Source organism: Vidua macroura, chromosome 23 (genome assembly GCF_024509145.1).
Source record: "Vidua macroura isolate BioBank_ID:100142 chromosome 23, ASM2450914v1, whole genome shotgun sequence".
Classification (NCBI taxonomy): domain Eukaryota; kingdom Metazoa; phylum Chordata; class Aves; order Passeriformes; family Viduidae; genus Vidua; species Vidua macroura.
In genome coordinates this window covers 1,793,502-1,810,940 of record NC_071593.1, presented here as the reverse complement: position 1 = coordinate 1,810,940, position 17,439 = coordinate 1,793,502, and the positions used below count along the sequence as shown (strand labels likewise).

General features: G+C 52.5%; 1 protein-coding gene across 1 annotated transcript in view; it reads right to left on the bottom strand.

Moving 5' to 3' along the window:
* Positions 1-4,832: 4,832 nt before the first annotated feature.
* Positions 4,833-17,439, bottom strand: part of UBR4 (ubiquitin protein ligase E3 component n-recognin 4) — an 83,044-nt gene continuing 70,437 nt past the window's right edge. The window contains exons 96-106 of the mRNA XM_053997513.1: positions 17,101-17,274; positions 16,534-16,633; positions 15,523-15,741; positions 15,168-15,281; positions 14,543-14,685; positions 14,152-14,277; positions 12,994-13,188; positions 10,732-10,956; positions 6,902-6,992; positions 5,913-6,075; positions 4,833-5,253 (exon numbers count right to left, since the gene is read on the bottom strand). Of these exons, the coding sequence (XP_053853488.1) occupies positions 5,189-5,253; positions 5,913-6,075; positions 6,902-6,992; positions 10,732-10,956; positions 12,994-13,188; positions 14,152-14,277; positions 14,543-14,685; positions 15,168-15,281; positions 15,523-15,741; positions 16,534-16,633; positions 17,101-17,274 (1,615 nt within the window). The 3' untranslated portion in view covers positions 4,833-5,188. The remainder of the gene's footprint in view (positions 5,254-5,912; positions 6,076-6,901; positions 6,993-10,731; positions 10,957-12,993; positions 13,189-14,151; positions 14,278-14,542; positions 14,686-15,167; positions 15,282-15,522; positions 15,742-16,533; positions 16,634-17,100; positions 17,275-17,439) is intronic.

Genomic DNA, 17,439 nt, shown 5'->3' with positions numbered 1-17,439 from the left:
TCTGAGGCACTCAAGCCCAAGAGCCCTTTAATGAGAGGGTGTCCCTGGCTGCCCTGCCCTCCCCCCAGATTCAAACATCTCCTTTGTCCCCTCTGCAGCCCCTGCCCCGACCCCATGGCAGGGAGAGATGGGAAAGATGGGAGGGGATGTCAGACCCAACATCCCCGGCAAGAGCAGCCAAGACTAAACATGGTGTTCTTGAGATTCGTTTCTTTTAAAAGTTCAACCTCTCTCCATATGTCAAAGCTGAACTTAAACCACAAACACCTGAATTTTTCCAATTTCTACTTAATATTTGCCCTGTTTTATATCACACACCTTACCCCCCTGGGGAAGGACTGTAGGGAAGTGTTATCCTGCTTCTCCAGTGGCAAAACAATTGCAACATATTCCCCCTGTGGGGCAGGCTGGGGGTGATGGCAGCAGCCCCAGGACAAGCAGAGCTGGGCTCGCTGATCGTTCCCACCTCTCCTGCGGCTCCAGGGACGTTTGTGGGTCCCCGAGGGCCTGGGGGGCTGCACCAGCCTTGGCTGGGCTCTCCCACAGCCCTGGCCGTGATTCACCCACAGAGGGTTTGAGTTTCCCAAGGGAAGGACCAGGCTGAATCAGGCTGAGGAGTGCCAGGGTGGGGATGCCTTTCCAGAAGAAAAACCCTGATTTTGGAGCAGGAAATCCCTTGTGAGGTGCTGATGCTCCCAGGGGCAGGAGAGCTCTGCAGCATCCAAGTGTGCGGATCAGGGAGCAGGAACGTGTCTGATCCCTCCTGGGCTCTGTGGCAAGAGCGGGATGAGGGAGAAAATCCCTGTGGGACAGGAGGGAGGTTGTAATTCCCACTCCACATCTGGGACCTGCAGGAACAGGGCCTGGCTGCAGGAACAGCACTGAGCACGGGAGGATCCCACTCAAGAAAAGCTTAATAAGCGCCAGGAAAATAAAATCTTCCCAGAGGCACATCCAGACCTCCTTACACACCCCCAAATCTCCCCATCCCAGGATGGGGCCTTTTGGGGGCAAGGCCTGAAGGTCCCCAACCTGCCTGGGCTTAAAACACAGCACAGGGGCTTCCCCTCCACACGTCCTTTGCACCATTTTATTGAGAATTTTACCCAAAAGCATCTTCTCCTACTGCCACATTCCCCTTTGGGAGAGGAGTGGGATCCTGGCTGATCCCCAGGCTTTGGGTAAAGGGCTGGAGCTGGTCCCTCCCCAGCTGCTGATGTGAAGGGCTGGGATCAATCCTGCAAAAAAGTCTGCAAACAGGGATTTAACCATTATTTGTTTCCCTCTGGAATCAAGGGAGTAACTATTCCTGGAGGTTCAGGTGGCTGCCCCTGGCTTTTCCCATCAACTTGGAGTGCCTGGGCGACATCCCTGAAGTGATTTTGTCCTCAATCCACCCAAGACCCTTTTCCAGCCCTCCTGGTGAGCTCAGAGCTTGTTTTTCCCTGGATCCTTGATTCCTCACACGTGAGCTGTGACTCATCCCCACCTGGAAGGGGAACGTGGCCGTGCAGCAAAGGAGTCAAGGCCAACCCCAATTTTCTTACCAAGGAACAGAAACGTGACCTAAGGGTGGCTCCTAAAAAGCCACCTGGACCTGGGGAGGTCTCTGGGGTGTTTTGGGAGCCTCCTTGGGCTGCAGGTGGCCTCTCCCCAGAGCAGCTCCAAACCTGCCTGGTCACACCAGGAGTTGATTTGGGAGCCTGGACTTGGTGGCTTTGTGCTCGTTTCTGTCACTCGGTGCCTGGAGGATCCCTGAGCTCCCTGGGGCGTGAAGTGATCAGGAACCAGCCCTGAGCTGCACCTGGGCTGTCCCAAAGGCCAGGAGGGAGCCCTGCAGGATTTATCCTGCAGGATTTATCCCTGTGGGCACCCAGGGCCTGCAGGCTCCTGCCTGCAGTGTGGCCAGACCATCATTCCTGCAGAACCTGCAGGAAAATGTGGGATTCCATCCAGGCCTGGGGGACTGCAGCCCCAAGATGTCCCCACCAGGTCCCTCGAGGCTCCACCACGATCTTGCCGTGTCCTGGAAGTGCCACAGACACACATCCAGGGAGGAAAATCTCTTTTCCTCCACCAGAAAAAGTCCAGGGAATCTTTGTGGCACTGGAACTTTGTGGCACTTTGTGGCTCACTGTGTGCTTATGGGCAGCAGCTCCAGCCCTGCTTGTTTGGAAACATTTCTGGGGAACTTCAGAGACAAATCAGGAGAGTTTGGCTGGGAGCTGGTGGGAAGGGGCAGAGAGGAGCAGGAAGGGCCCTCAGCTGTGCTGCACTTCCAGAAAAGCTGGAAAAGGGAATTACAGGGGGAGGAGGCAGCAGGACAAGGAAAGCATCGTGGAATACCTGGGGAAGGTCAGGCTTCTGTGTCACCTGCAGCAGGTGGGGGGGGGGGCAGCAGGTCCCTGCTCTCCCCAGGTTTAATTAATCCCCACATTAATTAAATCCTGGAGCCCAACCCAGCACAGGGATGTCAGAAATGTGGGGAGCTCCTGCCCACAGTCAGGTTCAAAGCAATCAATCCCACAGCTCATCCAGGCTCTCCTGCATCACAAAGGACTTCTTTCCCCCAAATAATGTCTTTGGTAAATAAACTAATTTTTTTTTTTTTTTTTTTTTTGCAGAGGGGGTTGATTCTCTGTTGTTCAGCTCATGGTTCAGTTCATCACTTTGAGTAATTTCATCCATTTTGAGACATCTTCCCTCAGCTTTCTCATTCCTAATTTAAGTAACAAACTCCCCAAAGTCTTTGCTGACTTCCCAGCCCCAGTCCAGGGGATTTTGGAGCCTGGAGCTCTTTCCCTTTGTCAGCACTGAGAACGTTGGAGCCTCTCTGTGTGGCCTGGACCAGCTGAAACTTTCCAAAACACTTCCCTGTTGTTCTTGTCCCTCTCCACCTCTGCTGGGGTTGTTGCTGTCACCTTCAGTCCCTCCCAGGCCGATCTGCTCCGAAGCACTGTCAGGATGTTCCCACCTTCTTTTCAGCTCTGCCCAGCCCCCCTGGGCAGGGAGCCACTGCTTGCACCACCTTTATTTTCCAAAATACATCTCTGGGCCTCTGCAAAGCCACCCAAGACAGCTCTGGGGAGCTTCTTGCAAGAAGAGTTTCAAACCTCCCTCCCAGATGCCACCTCCTCAATGCCATCAGTGTTGAGCAGGGACCATGTTGTGCTCCTGCGAGCTCTGAGGATCTGCTGACCCAGCTGAGGGGTAGAAACCCAGGGATCTGCCTGCTAGGAACTCCACCACCTCCTGCAGCAGCTGAATCTGGTTTCACAGATCTGTGCCAGCACAAGTGGAGCAAATCAGGATCTCCTGGCTGGGAAAGCTGCAGAAGGTCCTGCCAAGGGAACCATCCTTGCTTGGCCAGGCTGGCAGAGCTGGGCACGAGCTGAGGGCACCCCGAGGCTGTGGCTGCAGGGGACCAGACCTGGTTTGGTCAGGAAAGACCCTGAGCAGGGAAGGAAGGCAGCCTGGTGCTCCTGCCAGCTCCCAAACCTTCCCCCCTCGCTGTTATACAAAGGGCAAAGGCAGAACACGGTGGGGCCTCGCTCCCGGCCGTGCTGAGAGCCTCCAGCAGCACAGGCACACAGCCCAGGCTCCGGGGAGCTGCTCTGGCAGGGGTTTGGCACTGCCCAGGCTGCCCCCAGTGACTCCCTGAGCAGCCCAGCTGCAGTCTGGGGAGGGCACTGGCAGCCCTGACCCTGCAGGGCTCCCACGGAGCTGTGTCTGTCTCTGATGTGGTTCCAGGGCAGCGGAGGTGCAGGATTGCTGCTCCAAAGAGCAGCTCCACAGCAGCCCCTCCTGCACTTCACAGGGCCAGACAGAGCCACCGACACAGCCACAGCCCCTTGTGGGACAGCAGCCAAACCTCCCCGGGGCAATTCCTGCCCAGTTCCCTCCTCAGCAGCAGCTCCAGCTGCCAGGAGTGACATCAGCCCCGCGGAGGTGAGAACAAAAACACTGCACCTTCAGCCCTCTGCTAATTGCCAATCCCAGCACTAACAACAGGCACCAAAGGGGCTGGGGAGTTATTCAGCCTCTAAAATTATTATTATTATTATTTCTGGGACGGGACTGTGCTAGGAAATTCAAGTTCAAACAGAGACGAGGAAGGCAGGGAAAGCTTTATTAGATTCCAGCCTCACCAGGTGTCAGCAGAACTGTGCCAGGTGAGTTACCAGCATGCACAGGTGGGGAGCAGTGCTGGGCTCAGAGCAGGGCATGCAGGGGGCAGGGGGGCTGTGCAGGGCCCTGGGGGGGCTGTGCAGGGCCCTGGGGCTGCCCTGGCCAGAGCTGAAGGGTTCCCAGAGAGGGGACAGGGATGGGAGCAGCCCCCAGAGAGGAGCCATCCATCAGAGGCACAGTGAGCTTTGGATTCAGCCTGGGAGGGAGCCAGGACAGAGCTCTGGAACTCCATGGAGGGGACACAGAACTGCTGCTGTGGGGAGGGGAGGGGAGGGGAGGGGAGGGGAGGGGAGGGAAGGGAAGGGAAGGGAAGGGAAGGGAAGGGAAGGGAAGGGAAGGGAAGGGAAGGGAAGGGAAGGGAAGGGAAGGGAAGGGAAGGGAAGGGAAGGGAAGGGAAGGGAAGGGAAGGGAAGGGAAGGGAAGGGAAGGGATGTTGTCCTTGCAGGGTCCCTGAGGCTCCAGCCCCACACACAGACCCTGCCAGTGCAGCAGGGAGTGCCTGGCTGCTCCCTCTGGGAGCCTCCTGCTCCCTGGGGCTCCTTGAGCAGGCCCAGGGCTGGACAGAGCAGCAGCTCTGCAGGGAAATGTGAGGAACACCTTGGCATTCAGGCTCCTGCCTGGTTCAAGCACTAGTCCAGCCCAGCTTACCCATTTGTTCGGTTTATTTAACTTCAAAGAGGTGCACACTAAAGCATTAAGATTTACTGGTTTGGATTCCTCTCTGTACAAGTTCTTTCAAACAGCTTGAATGCACAAGGCTTTACAGATAGAAGCGCTGAAACACAAGATAAAACAAATCTAAATTCCAAATCACTCCATGAAGAAAAATTGTAGAAAATAAAAAAAAAAAAAAAAAAAAAAAGAAGAAAACAAACCAAAAAATATTCCAACAAAAAACTGCAGCACTCCTTGGGAAAGGGAAAGACTGCACGAGGAGGGACACAGAGGGGTGGAAGGCAAGCAATGGAGGCTCTGCCCAAAGCTTCTCCGTGCTGGCGGCTCAGGGGATGGAGTTCAGGAGATCCTTGAGGAAGCTGTCGGGATCATTGATTTCTGACAAGAGTCCTTTGAACAGAAGAAGGCAAGAGAGAAGAATCAGCCCCTGTTTGTCCTGCCCCAGGAGGGATCTGTGCTGGGCCATGTGTGAGCTACTGACAGCTGCAGGGTTATTTTAGGGCTGGACACGAGCAGGGCAAACCCTGCTGGGTGCACGTGTAGGAGGGACTGAAATGGGAATTTTGTGAAACACAAAATCCATATGGAACTGCTCCTGGGCAGCTCCAGGGACGCAGCTCTGCTCCCTGTGTTGGGCAGTGAGAGACTGGCCTGGGGCACCGATTTTGAGAGAAGAAAGAGCAGCTCCAGTCTCCCTGCAGGTTTTCAGCATCTCCTGACTCCTGGAGGTACCAAAATCCTTGGGGAGCAACTCTGGCTGCACCCAGCTGCTGCCTGGTCACATCTGCTCTCCAGCTTCCACCACAGACCCCACAAACCACCTTCCAGCTGTGCTACAGATGTTTAACAGAGCAGGGGGGAAGTTTTCCTGCCTGGGGCTGCTCAGGTGTGTGTCCCAGCAGTTTGGGGACAGCCCAGGCTGTGGCTGGACAGTGCTGATCCCTCCTTTCCCTGTCCCCTCCCTGTGAGCTGCAGCAGTGTCAGGAATGCTGCTGGCTCCAGTCACGAGCTGCACAAGGCAGCCTATAAAAGGGCAAGCAAACACTCACCAGCCACATCCAAAAACTCAGAAAACGTTTCCACTGGCATGAATTCCTCCTGGAAGGTTTTCAGGGCCTTGTCTGCAGCCTCGTGGATTGGCATGTCGTTGTGTCGGATGAACTCAGCCAGAGAGAAGGACCAGCCTCCCTCTGTGTTACTGGTAGGCACCTTCTGGCAGGGGACAGACACACCAAATCAGGCCAAAAATAATGATTCAAAAAAAAAAAAAAGTTACTGCAAACCCTGGTGCCTTCTCCCATTGCTCCTGGATTTCCATCCCTGCCTCTTGCAAACAACCAACAGAGAAAGAAATTCCCCGACTGCAACTTCATGATCTTGTTTTACAGAATGAAACAAGGTCCCAGGCATTTTCTCACCCTGAGCACTGAACCCTCTGTGGAAGCTGCAGGTTTCTTTCTGTTCCTGGCTCCTTCCTCACCCCAACCATTTCCCTGGCACAGCCTGGAATCTCCTTCCTTCCATGAACAATGACCAGGAAAAATAAGCAAATATACAATACAGGAGTTCTGCCAACTGGAGAAATCTCTCAATTCTTCAGCTGCTGAACTGCAAGGGGTACAATGAGCACAGGCAGCTTCTTGTGGCCTTTCTGCTTTTACAAGGTGCAGAAAAAAAAAAAAAAAAAGAAAAAATCCTTCCCTGTGAGGGTGGGCAGCCCTGGCACAGGTGCCCAGGGAAGCTGTGGCTGTCCCTGGATCCCTGGCAGTGTCCAAGGCCAGGCTGGACACTGGGGCTTGGAGCAGCCTGGGACAGTGCAAGGTGTCCCTGCCCATGGCAGGGGTGGAATGGGATAAGCTTTAAGGTCCCTTCCCACCCAAACCATCCTGGGATTCTTTGAAGTTTCGTTTCCGAGGACCTTGGAAAAAGGGCTTTCAAGTTTTGATTTCTACTTCAAACTCATGGAATTGCCCGGGTAAGAAGGCTGAAGTGGAGCTGACCTGGCAGTGCTGCAGAGGACCTGCAGTGCTCCTCTTACCTTGAACATGTTGTAAATGAGATCCACGAGTGCCCAGAAGAGCAGCCCCGAGCGGTACGTGGCGTATTCCTTCACTGCCTTGTCTGCCAGTCTGCCAGAAGGAAATCACTCTGCAGTTAATCACTCTCTAATCAGGCTCTGATAACCCAGCTGATGGACAGCATGGAAGCTGGAACAGCCAGAGCCCCCAGTGACATGCAGGGATGGCTCTGAGTGAGCCTTGCTGGGTGTTCCTGGCCAGGGAACACTGGGCACCTGAGATTGTCTGGGCAGCAATTCCTGAGGCTGGGCAGCCCCTCTGCTCCAGCTGTGCTCAGTGACCAGGGCAGGCCTGCAGTAAAACCTTCTTCCACAGGAAGGAAACGAGCACACAGGGAACTGGAGGGCTCAGACTACACAGGAAACCAACAGCAGAGTGGGAAAAAACAATGTCCAGCCCTTGTTTGTGTGTTCACTGCTGGAGAACAGCAGATTCCTGAAGGATGACCAAACCCAGGGGTATCATGACAGAACAGCTTTGTGCTTCTAACTCATAAAACCATTTCTGTAAGACTCTGAGGGAAATCCTTGAAGAAATGGAGGAATTTCCATTTAATATATCCTTGGTTATTCTCCTGCCAGAAAAGGACTTCTGGAAATCCAGCACCTGGGTTTGGAGCAGTAGGAATGCCCTAAAAGGTGCAGAGCTGTGCTGGGACAGCAGCTCCCAAAGTCTGCAGGATTAATCACAAACAGGTTCTGGCAAGGCAGAACCTCCTGCCAGCAGCTCTCATGGGTTTGGAATTTTTGTGCCTGTGCTCCTCAGGTACATCTGCCCCATCACGTGCTGCTTCCTGCTCAACACTCCAGAGCTTTGGAAAAACAAAAAAACCCCACATTTTTTATGCACCCAGGACCAGCTCAGCTGCTGCTGTGAGTCAGCAACACAACAGAGGTTCCTAGCTGCAACCTGCCCCATACCGGGGTTCTCTGGGGGAAAAATGAACATTTTGCTGCTCTTATTAAAAGGCTCCATTTGTGTGTGTGTGCCCTTAAAACAGACATCTTAGTAGGTGGCAGCCTGCTCAGGCAGCTCAGCTTAATTATTTAAAGGAAAACCAATTAGTAAAGGTGACTAAATTTCCACGGGATGAAGAGCAACTTAGAGCCAGGCTAATTCTGGCCTCCCAAATACTGCAAGACAGACTCTTCCTTTCATGTGAATGGGTTTGATCTAATTGCAGTCTGCTCCTTTAATTGAAAACTAAAAGGCCCTTGTGGGTTAGGGCTGGTAGTTACCTTCTGGAGCAGCTGCTGGGGTTCACTCCTGCAGCTGGACAGGCACTGCCAGCAGAAAGCCACAGACACTGGGGAAGCCTTGCTTCCCTCTGGAGTGTTTTACAGAGGTCACAGTGAAGAGCAAAGGGAAAACAATTAAAATGGTCTTTTCCTCCCAAATTCCAGATGAAAGCTACGCTGAAAAACATCTACAGGGTTTTTTTTTTAGCCAGAATTTGTGGTTCAGTAACAATGAACACTCGATTCAGTTCTTTGGGATCTGTAAATTATATTTATAAAAACCCAGAACTGCGATCCATTCTGGGAATTTCATCTTTGGGTTTAAATAGGAAGTGTTTCCAAAACAAGGGAGGTGCTGAGCATCTCCCTCCTGGTACCTGTGGTACCATCACGCCTGGCAGAGCCAGAAGCCCTTTTTGGCTCAGTTCTCCCCAAATCTGTGTGACCCTGACTGGCCCAGCTGAGGAGCTGGATGGGCACCTCCCCACAGGACAGGGAATGTGTGGGGTTTGCTGCCTTGGGAAGAGGGAATGCAGAGCACTCCTGCCTCTTCCCAGGATTTACAGGAGCTTCCAAACAACGAGCAGATCCTCAGCTTTTTGGAGAAGCACTGGGGGTTCCTGCAGTGGTTTCTGTCCCTTTTTGAGATGCACTGGGGGTTCCTGCAGTGGTTCCTGTCCCTTTTTAAGATGCACTGGGGGTTCCTGCAGTGGTTCCTGTCCCTTTCTGAGATGCACAGGTAGCAGTAAGTCCTTGAGTGTCCCCAGCCTTCACCCCAGTGTTCTGGGAATGGAGCTGCTCCCAGACAACACCCTGAGCATGGAATGCTAATTTTAATGCTTTGCATGCAGACATTACCCTGGTGTCACAGCCAGTGGCTTCCTCTCTGCCTCAGCCTACAAATTCAAGATATTGGCACTTATCTGCAGAGCCTTTCACCATCCATCGCCCTCTTCCTGATTTTCCACAAGAATAAATAAGCACAGAGCTTGGAAATCAGAATTGCCATATTGCTATTTCTGAGAGGCTTTATCAGAGGGAGGCTTTGTGCTCTCTTAGTCTGCAGAGATTAAAGAAAGCCCTTGAATAAACCTTGACATAATTCCCGAGCACTATTTCTGAGTGTGTTCCCCTGAAATTCCAGAGATTGGATGATGCTTTAGCTGGAAGTTCCTGGCTCTGCCTGATCCAATGTGCTTTTATTACAGCTGTGCTCGGGGAAGGAACAGAACACCTAGGGAGGGTTTAAAAAGCAGCAAGCCCAGCCTGGGCTTAGCTCTGCCAGCCCATGGGAAGAGCTGCACCCCCTGAGCCCCCAGGCCTCTGGACCTGTCAGACCCCCAGGATCCAGTCAGGCTGCAGGAAATGGGGAACGGGAGCCAGGGGAGCCTGGAAGCAGCACAGAGATCAGTGCAGGAGCCCCTTTCAGGGCTCTCTGCCTTTTCCAAGAGCACTGGTTCACGCTGGGTTCGTGCAACTACAATGTAACGACTTTATCAAACACCTAATTAATGTCATCAGCATAAAAATGTCCTTTAAGGCGACTTAGAATAATAATGAATTGATTCCTAATTATGACAGCTATTTCAAATCATCCTTTCAGAAACTGGAATTCCCTTTCCCTCTTTGGAAATATTGTGCCTTTGTCAGGCAGGCACAGCCACTTATTCTTGTGCTTCAAGTGCCTGACAGCTGCTATTGATTTTTTTATTTTTAAAAAGCAATGGCATTTGACTTCTATTTCTATTTTTCTATTTGAGGGAGGCTGGAGCACTGATCAAAAGGGCCCAGAACGAGCTTCTTTAAGGAGGCAAACAGGGAGTGAGGCACAGCTCAGAGACAGCTCTTGGCTGAGTGCTGAGGTGGGGGAGGAAGAAGGAAAAGCATCGTTTCCATGGATCAGCTCATTGATCCACTCCAGGGAACATCTAGAATGAAATGCTCCTGCTCATAGCAGCCCTGGGGGGCAGCTGCAGCCACGCAGGGCTTGGAGCAACCTGGGCTCTGGGAGGTGTCCCTGGGCTCTGGGAGGTGTCCCTGGGCTCTGGGGGGTGTCCCTAGGCTGTGCAGGGTGTCCCTGGGCTCTGGGGGGTGTCCCTGGGCTCTGGGGGGTGTCCCTGCCATGACAGGGGGTGGCACTGGGGGGGGGCTTCAGGGTCCCTCCCAACCCAACCCAACCCAGGCTGGGATTCTGCAACTCCACAACACTGAGTGCAAAGGTTACTCAGAGGGGTTAACACCTGGTGTAAACTACACATGCCCCCCATCAGCTGCAAGTGGCTCTGTGACAGTGACACGAGCAGGTGTGACAGTGACACGGGTGGCTCTGTGACAGTGACACGGGTGGCTCTGTGACAGTGACACAGGTGGCTCTGTGACAGTGACACGGATGGCTCTGTGACAGTGACACGGGTGGCTCTGTGACAGTGACACGGGTGGCTCTGTGACAGTGACACAGGTGGCTCTGTGACAGTGACACGGGTGGCTCTGTGCCTGTGCCAGTGACCCCTGGGGCTCTGTGCCCGTGTGCCCAGCCAGGGGAGGGGACTGACCTGCTGGCCCCTCCCGGGGACACCACGCGGGCGTGGGAGGTGACGAGGAGGCGCCGCAGGATGTCCCCGCGGATGGCGCGCCACCTCTCCGGGGGACAGATGTGCAGGGCCAGCACGGTGTAGTAGTGGGGCCCATCCACCTCGAAGGCGCTCTCCACCCACTTCTCCCGGGGCTGCTCCAGGAAGCTCTGCAGGTTCTTCTCCTCCCGCGAGGTCGCCCGGGTTCTGCAAGACAAGGAACGCCTCAGAGGCTGCTCCGGCTCCAGAGGGCTCAGCCCCTGCTCCCCGGGAGCTCTGGGGTGCTGCCCCTGCACCCTGCACAGGCAACCAGTGAGCACCACCAGCTTCCCCCAAACTCACCCCTGGCTGAGGATAGGCAACCAGTGAGCACCACCAGCTTCCCCCAAACTCACCCCTGGCTGAGGATAGGCAACCAGTGAGCACCACCAGCTTCCCCCAAACTCACCCCTGGCTGAGGATTTGCCCCCAGTGAGCACCACCAGCTTTTCCCAAACTCACCCCTGGCTGAGGATTTGCCCCCAGTGAGCACCACCAGCTTTTCCCAAATTCACCCCTGGTTGAGGATTTGCCCCCAGTGGGCACCACCAGCTTCCCCCAAACTCACCCCTGGCTGAGGATTTGCCCCCAGTGGGCACCACCAGCTTTTCCCAAATTCTTCCCCTGGTTGAAGACCAGCTCCCAGTGAACTAAACACATTTTCCTTGGAGTTTTGGGTGGCACTAGAGGTTTGCCAGGCAGCTGCCGTTGTCCCAGTGGAAGATAACACCACTGTAGAGGTATTTTTCCCTTTTTTTGAGAAAAAGATGAAACCAGGCCAGCCAGGCCAGGCACTGGAGTAGTGCCAACTCCCATGGGACACCACACAGCCACTGCAGCTCCTGCAGCCACACCTGGATCCATTTATACAATTCCTCTACTGTAAAATCAACCCCTGGGAAGATAGGCCAAATTCAAACCCAAAAGACACTGCACTTTTCTGCAAGCTTATATAAATATTTTATCATTTTCCTCCTTTTCCCCAGAGCTCCAGTGTCCCAGGAGTCCTGACACCCCAGAACTGATAGTGGAAAGCACGTGTCACAGGAGACTTTGGGAAGTTGCATCACACTTTGCCACATCTGTGGCTCTACTGCACCAGGGAGAGGCTGCCAGCCAGGTCAGATCTGTGATTCTGAACTGAGGTAAACTCTCCCTGTCAGGCACCAAGCAGCATCCCAGCAGATGAAGCTGTCAGGGTTGTGTGACCTTTTCATCTGCTAAAAGATGCAGCTGGGAGCCAAGTAGTAGCTCTTTATTTTCTCCATTTAATATTAAAACTTCTGTCTGGGAAGTACAGAAGGCCTCTTTCCACATCTGCCCAGCGGGTTCTGGGCTCGGTGGTGCCAAGAGCAGCCTAACAAGATGAAACAAACAGTTCCATTTATTTGTCTCCCAAAGGACTGGGAAAACAATAGCACAGGGATCTGGAGATAGATATTAAAAACAAAAGACAAATTGTATTACAGCCAAAACCTTGATTAGTTCCAGGCAGGAAAGTGAGAGGGATTTCACTGACTGCATTTGGAGTGACCTTGGTGTGTATTTTAATATTTATACCCTCATCTAATTAGTATTACTTACTAACAGCTAACTCCTCAAATAGAGGATATACATGGGCATCCCATTTTTGCAGGATCAGACCAGCTCATGTATTCCAAAGCATTTGGGTGCCTATGGATGTGGCCACGTAGCCTCAGTGCAGTGCCAAAGCACTGCTGTTTATTAGTAAAAAATAATAATGGTAACACCCCCATAAAAATTAAAAATACCAGGAAAATCTGATGGACCTGAACCTTCCTCCAGGATGTCAAATCTGGAAACAAACCTGTGTTATTTGAACACTGAATAAAATGATATCAGGGTTAAGTTTTCAACTAACAATTATTTCATCGCAGTGTCTCTTCTGCCTGCTCAGGAGAAAATTAAGCTGGCAGAGTTTCTTTAATGTAATAACCCTGTTGCTCACCCCAGAGGTAATAATTACATCTAGAATGGAAAGAGAAGCTAATTCCCAATTGCTTTTACTCAATAGGTTCCCTGTTATCCGGCATGCCCAGGCTTCACGCCCAACAATGCAAATCCTTAACAACCTACTTAGGATGTTCAACCCTCCCAAAACTTTGTGTGATTTCCCATCTCTGCTGGCCCGTGCAGAAAGCAAAGCCCAGAGCTGTGGGAGGGCAGGGAGGGGGTGGCACTGACGTGTTGAGCACGTAGAGCACGGTGTGGATGATGTAGGGGATGAGGTGGATGTTGCTCTCGCGGCCGCCGCCCCCGGTGTCGATGCTGAACGACTGCTCCATGGCGAAGCGCAGGAACAGCAGCTTGATGTCGTGCACGTTGAGCTGGTACGTGGGCTCCCTCTGCCCCGTGCACTCCTGGAGGTACGTGTTGTGTCTGCAAAATACAGGCAGCTTTCACAGAGCTCCTCCTGCCACAGCACAGCCCAGGAGCCCAGCAAGGATGGCACAGAAAAGCTTTAAAAAGGAACAGGCTACACAAAGGCAGCCCCTGCTACCTTGGATTAACCTCCCCAAAGGGAGGCTTTGAGCTCACTCTGGCAAATCCAATTCCATCTGCAGATATCTGTCCACCCATCAATACTGTTTTCCCATGCCCAGGACCTGGGATACAGCTCCCTGGCTGAAATGGTTCCAGGATGTTACCACTCTTGATTCCACAGAATCTCAGAATGGTTTGGGTTGGGAGGGACATTAAAGATTATCCAGTCCCAATCCCTGCCATGGGCAGGGACAGCTTCCACTATCCCAGGCTGCTCCAAGCCCCACCCAGCCTGGCCTTGGACACCTCAAGGGATGGGGCATCCATAACTTCTCCGAGCATCTTGTGCTATTGCACACCCCTTCACAGGGAAGACTTTCTTCCCAATATCTGATCTACACCTACCCCCTGTCAGGCTCAAAATTTCTAATGTGACATTATAAACCCAGCAGAAGGTAAACCAGAATCCTGACATCAGCATATCCATCTGCTCCAGACAGGTGCTCAAGTACCTCAATACCATCCAAGAGAAGTCTGGAAATCTACACCAGGGAATCCACTGGCGTCAGAAGTTTCTTTTGTACAGTAGGGGCTCACTGGGCCACAAATGAATCAACACTGCATCTTCAGCAGTGACTGGGGGCTAAGGAGGCTCTGAAATTATTTACATGAAGCCACAAAGCAAACAGACACCTGTACTTTTTTTGGAGATTCACTATTGATGGTAGAACCTGAAATGGCTCCGTTTTACCAAGATTCAGATGCACCACCTCTGATCCCAAGATTTCAGGGGAGTGTGTGGCAAGGATCTGACTCACCCAGATGCAACCAGCTAGGGAAGAACCTGTCTGTACTCACCGTGCCAAGCACGTGGCAAAAGCAGACTCTGGCACGTGGGGCCCCCACACTGGCAGGAGCCCATTGCACTTAGTGTTGGCATTTTGCAGGGCTGCGCTCTCCCACTCCTCGCGGCCCCGAGCAAGTCTGCAAGGAGAGAGACAGCACACCAAGCAAGTCAGGAGGATGCAAGCTTTTGTCTAAGGAAAAAATGACAACTCCACAGCTTCTCTCAGTGCTGGACTTGGCAGAGTCCAGGCCTGAGCAGTGTTAAAGCAGACCCTGATGGAGAAGCCCTGCAAAGTGATCAACAACGCAGCCCACCCAGCCTGAGTTCCACGGTGATCCCAAACCAGCTGGAAAGGCCTCCAGCCCCGGGCTGTGGGGCTGTGGGGCTGCGGGCAGCACGTACCTGACAGCTGCCAGGTGGCAGTCGTAGTGCACGATGTTGAAGTGGGACACTGTGCTGTAGCCCTGCTGCTTGCGGGGCTTGTTCTCAAACTCCTCGAGCGCCACGCGCTTGGTGAAGGTGTAAATCCCCAGCACCTTGGTGGGCTGCAAGGACACACAGCTGCCTTAGCAAGCACTCAGCTCTGCAACAGGGCACACCTCCTGCTCTTTGCACACCACACTGAATTGAACCTCTCCTAGTCCCGACCTCAAACTTTAAACTGATCCTGTGTTTTTCCAGCTTTCACTGAAAACACACTTCTCAGCCACCTCCGGAATTACTGATCTTAAGAACCAACCCTGAGACTTCCTGATCTTCCAGTGCCAGCACTTGTGCAACCAGATACTGGCAAGTCCCCTTAGGAGCTGAGAGGGCTCTGAAAATGGGTCTCCCTTGACCTGGAACTTCAATTTCCCATCACCATTACCTGGAACTCTTAGCTCCCACTACCTGGAGCTCTTAGCTCCCACTATGCGGAACTTTTAGTTCCCATGACCTGGAACTTTTAGCTCCCATGACCTGGAACTTGTTAGCTCCCATGACCTGAACTTTTAGCTCCCACTACCTGGAACTTAGCTCCCATTACCTGGAACTTGTATCCCTCCCGGCAGATGCAGCAGGTCAGTCCTGGCTCCTCTATCAGCTCCTCCATCTGTTTGAGCAGCGCAGTCTTGGTCACCACCTGGCCCTTCTCATTTGTCTGGAAGAGACAAAAGCTCAAGCAGGTTAAAAAGAATGACAAACCACACCATGCCCACCACTGGCACTGGAATGCCCATCCCATCTCCCAGCAGCTGTGTTCCCCCCCCGGCAGCACCAGGCAAACCGGGGCTGCAGCTCTGCAATATCCATCAATAAATCACTTCACACACTTCCTGCTGAGGCAGTTTGAGCAAGGCAGGAAGAAAAGCCCCTGAACGAGCAGAGCACCCAGCCATTACCGTCATGCCCAGGGTGCCCAGGGCCTTCTGCCTCATGGCCATGGCCATCCTCTTCTTCTCGGCGCGTGTCTCCTTCCGCGCGGCGTCAATCTTCTTGTTCACCTCGGGGTGCTCCCTCAGAGCCTCCAGGAGGTTCTCTGCCAACGTCCCAATCCCTTCGTCACTCGACACCTGCTCCAGTTTGTGCAGGTTGGTGATGGAGTCTGTTCCTATTAGCACCTGGTGGGGATGGGAACACAGCACTGCTCAGGAAAAGGGAACTCGGGACAGTGACTGTCCCCTCGAATCCCACGGGGACAGCTGGGCAGGAGCACTGAGCTGCAACAAGTGTTCCTTCCTTTTCTAATGCTCCTGGGCCCTAAAAACTGTGTGTAAGTCTGGGGCAGTTTGCCTCTCTAGTGGTCATTATCAGCTCAGATGGGGATGTTGGATGAAACATTTATTTTGTGATAAGACATTGTACTGGTGCCTTCAGACACCAACAATCACATCCTGAGGAGCTTATCAATAATTACCTTCTCTTCACACTGGCGTGTCAATCTCACACCACACAGCAGGAGGAAATATTCAAGTTAGAATCTCTGACTTTTCCAGATGATGCCTGAAGCTGCCCAGCAGAGGCTGAAGGCATCAAGACAAGGACACGAAGTCATGTTCCTGATCTTGTCATGTGACACACAAAACTCAGAGGAGGCTCTGAGAAAGCAGAACTTGCCCAGGGAATACCTGAACACTACTTTGAGATTCCCAACAAGTTTTCACATTCTTAAAACAGCTAAGCTCAGGAGAACTGGATTTTCTCTCTGCTTTATCCCCCAAAGAGAATTCCCTTTAGACTAGAACCAACACCTTCCAGCAGAGAGAAGTTGTGAGCAAAACTATTCCAACTATGGTGAGGATGGCAAAACAAAACCCAACAAAAATCAGTGTAGAACCAACTCTTGGAGGAATTACTCCTCAGCTGCAGCCCCAGAGCAGAGTGACAATGCAGGCACGTGCCCCTGGCCTCACCTGTGTTGCAGGGTGCTGCGTCGCGAGGCCTCGGAGCAGGCGCAGGATAAAAGGAAGTGCAGGTCGAGATAAGAACCTCTTCCATATGTCTGCATCCAAACTGCATGGAAGACAAAAGCCAGCAGCTGAGGGGACTGTCCCAGACAGCAGCATGGCTCCAGGCTGCAGGAACACTCCCTCCCCCATGTCCCTCCTCAGCTCATTAATGAAAGGACAGTCACACTCCCACTTCCATGCTGTGCACAGCCACAGTGCCAACTCTGAGCCTGGGGATTTGTGTTCATGAGTTGGCTACCAACAGCAAAAACTCTGTTGCTGTGCAACAGGAGGGAACAGGCAGGAAACACAAGGATTGAGATATCCAAGGAATCAGCTTGGATGGGTATCAAATGGGAAGATTTCAGGGTTTTTAGCTCAACCCTATACGTGCACTGCCTCACCAGACCTCTGCATCACAGCTCTGAATGCTCCTGAATGGGCACTTGTTCATGGATTTCTTGGGAGACTGTGGTGATGGGATGAGGAGGATGTCCAGAACAGTCACACACATTACATAGTGACTCTTACTTCTTTGCACTTGGAATGTGCTTTTTCATATAATCCAGGGCATTCTGTGTAATCCCCTTCTGCAGGATGAGATCTTTCAGCTGATGGCCGTTGCTGTTGTTCTTTATTCCTGCTGCTATTTTACAGAAGCAGTCCAGGAAAACTTTATCATCTCCACTGTGCTCCTCATCATACCTGAACAAAGAGAAGAAATAGTAACTCTGCCTGTCATTTTCACTGACATTATCACTGAATGATGTACCTGCCCCAGCTCAGAGACTCAGAAAAGCTACTCAGGCCTCTGTCACACCAAAATACTCTCTGAAGACCTATTTCTCAAGCTAGAGGTCACACATTTCT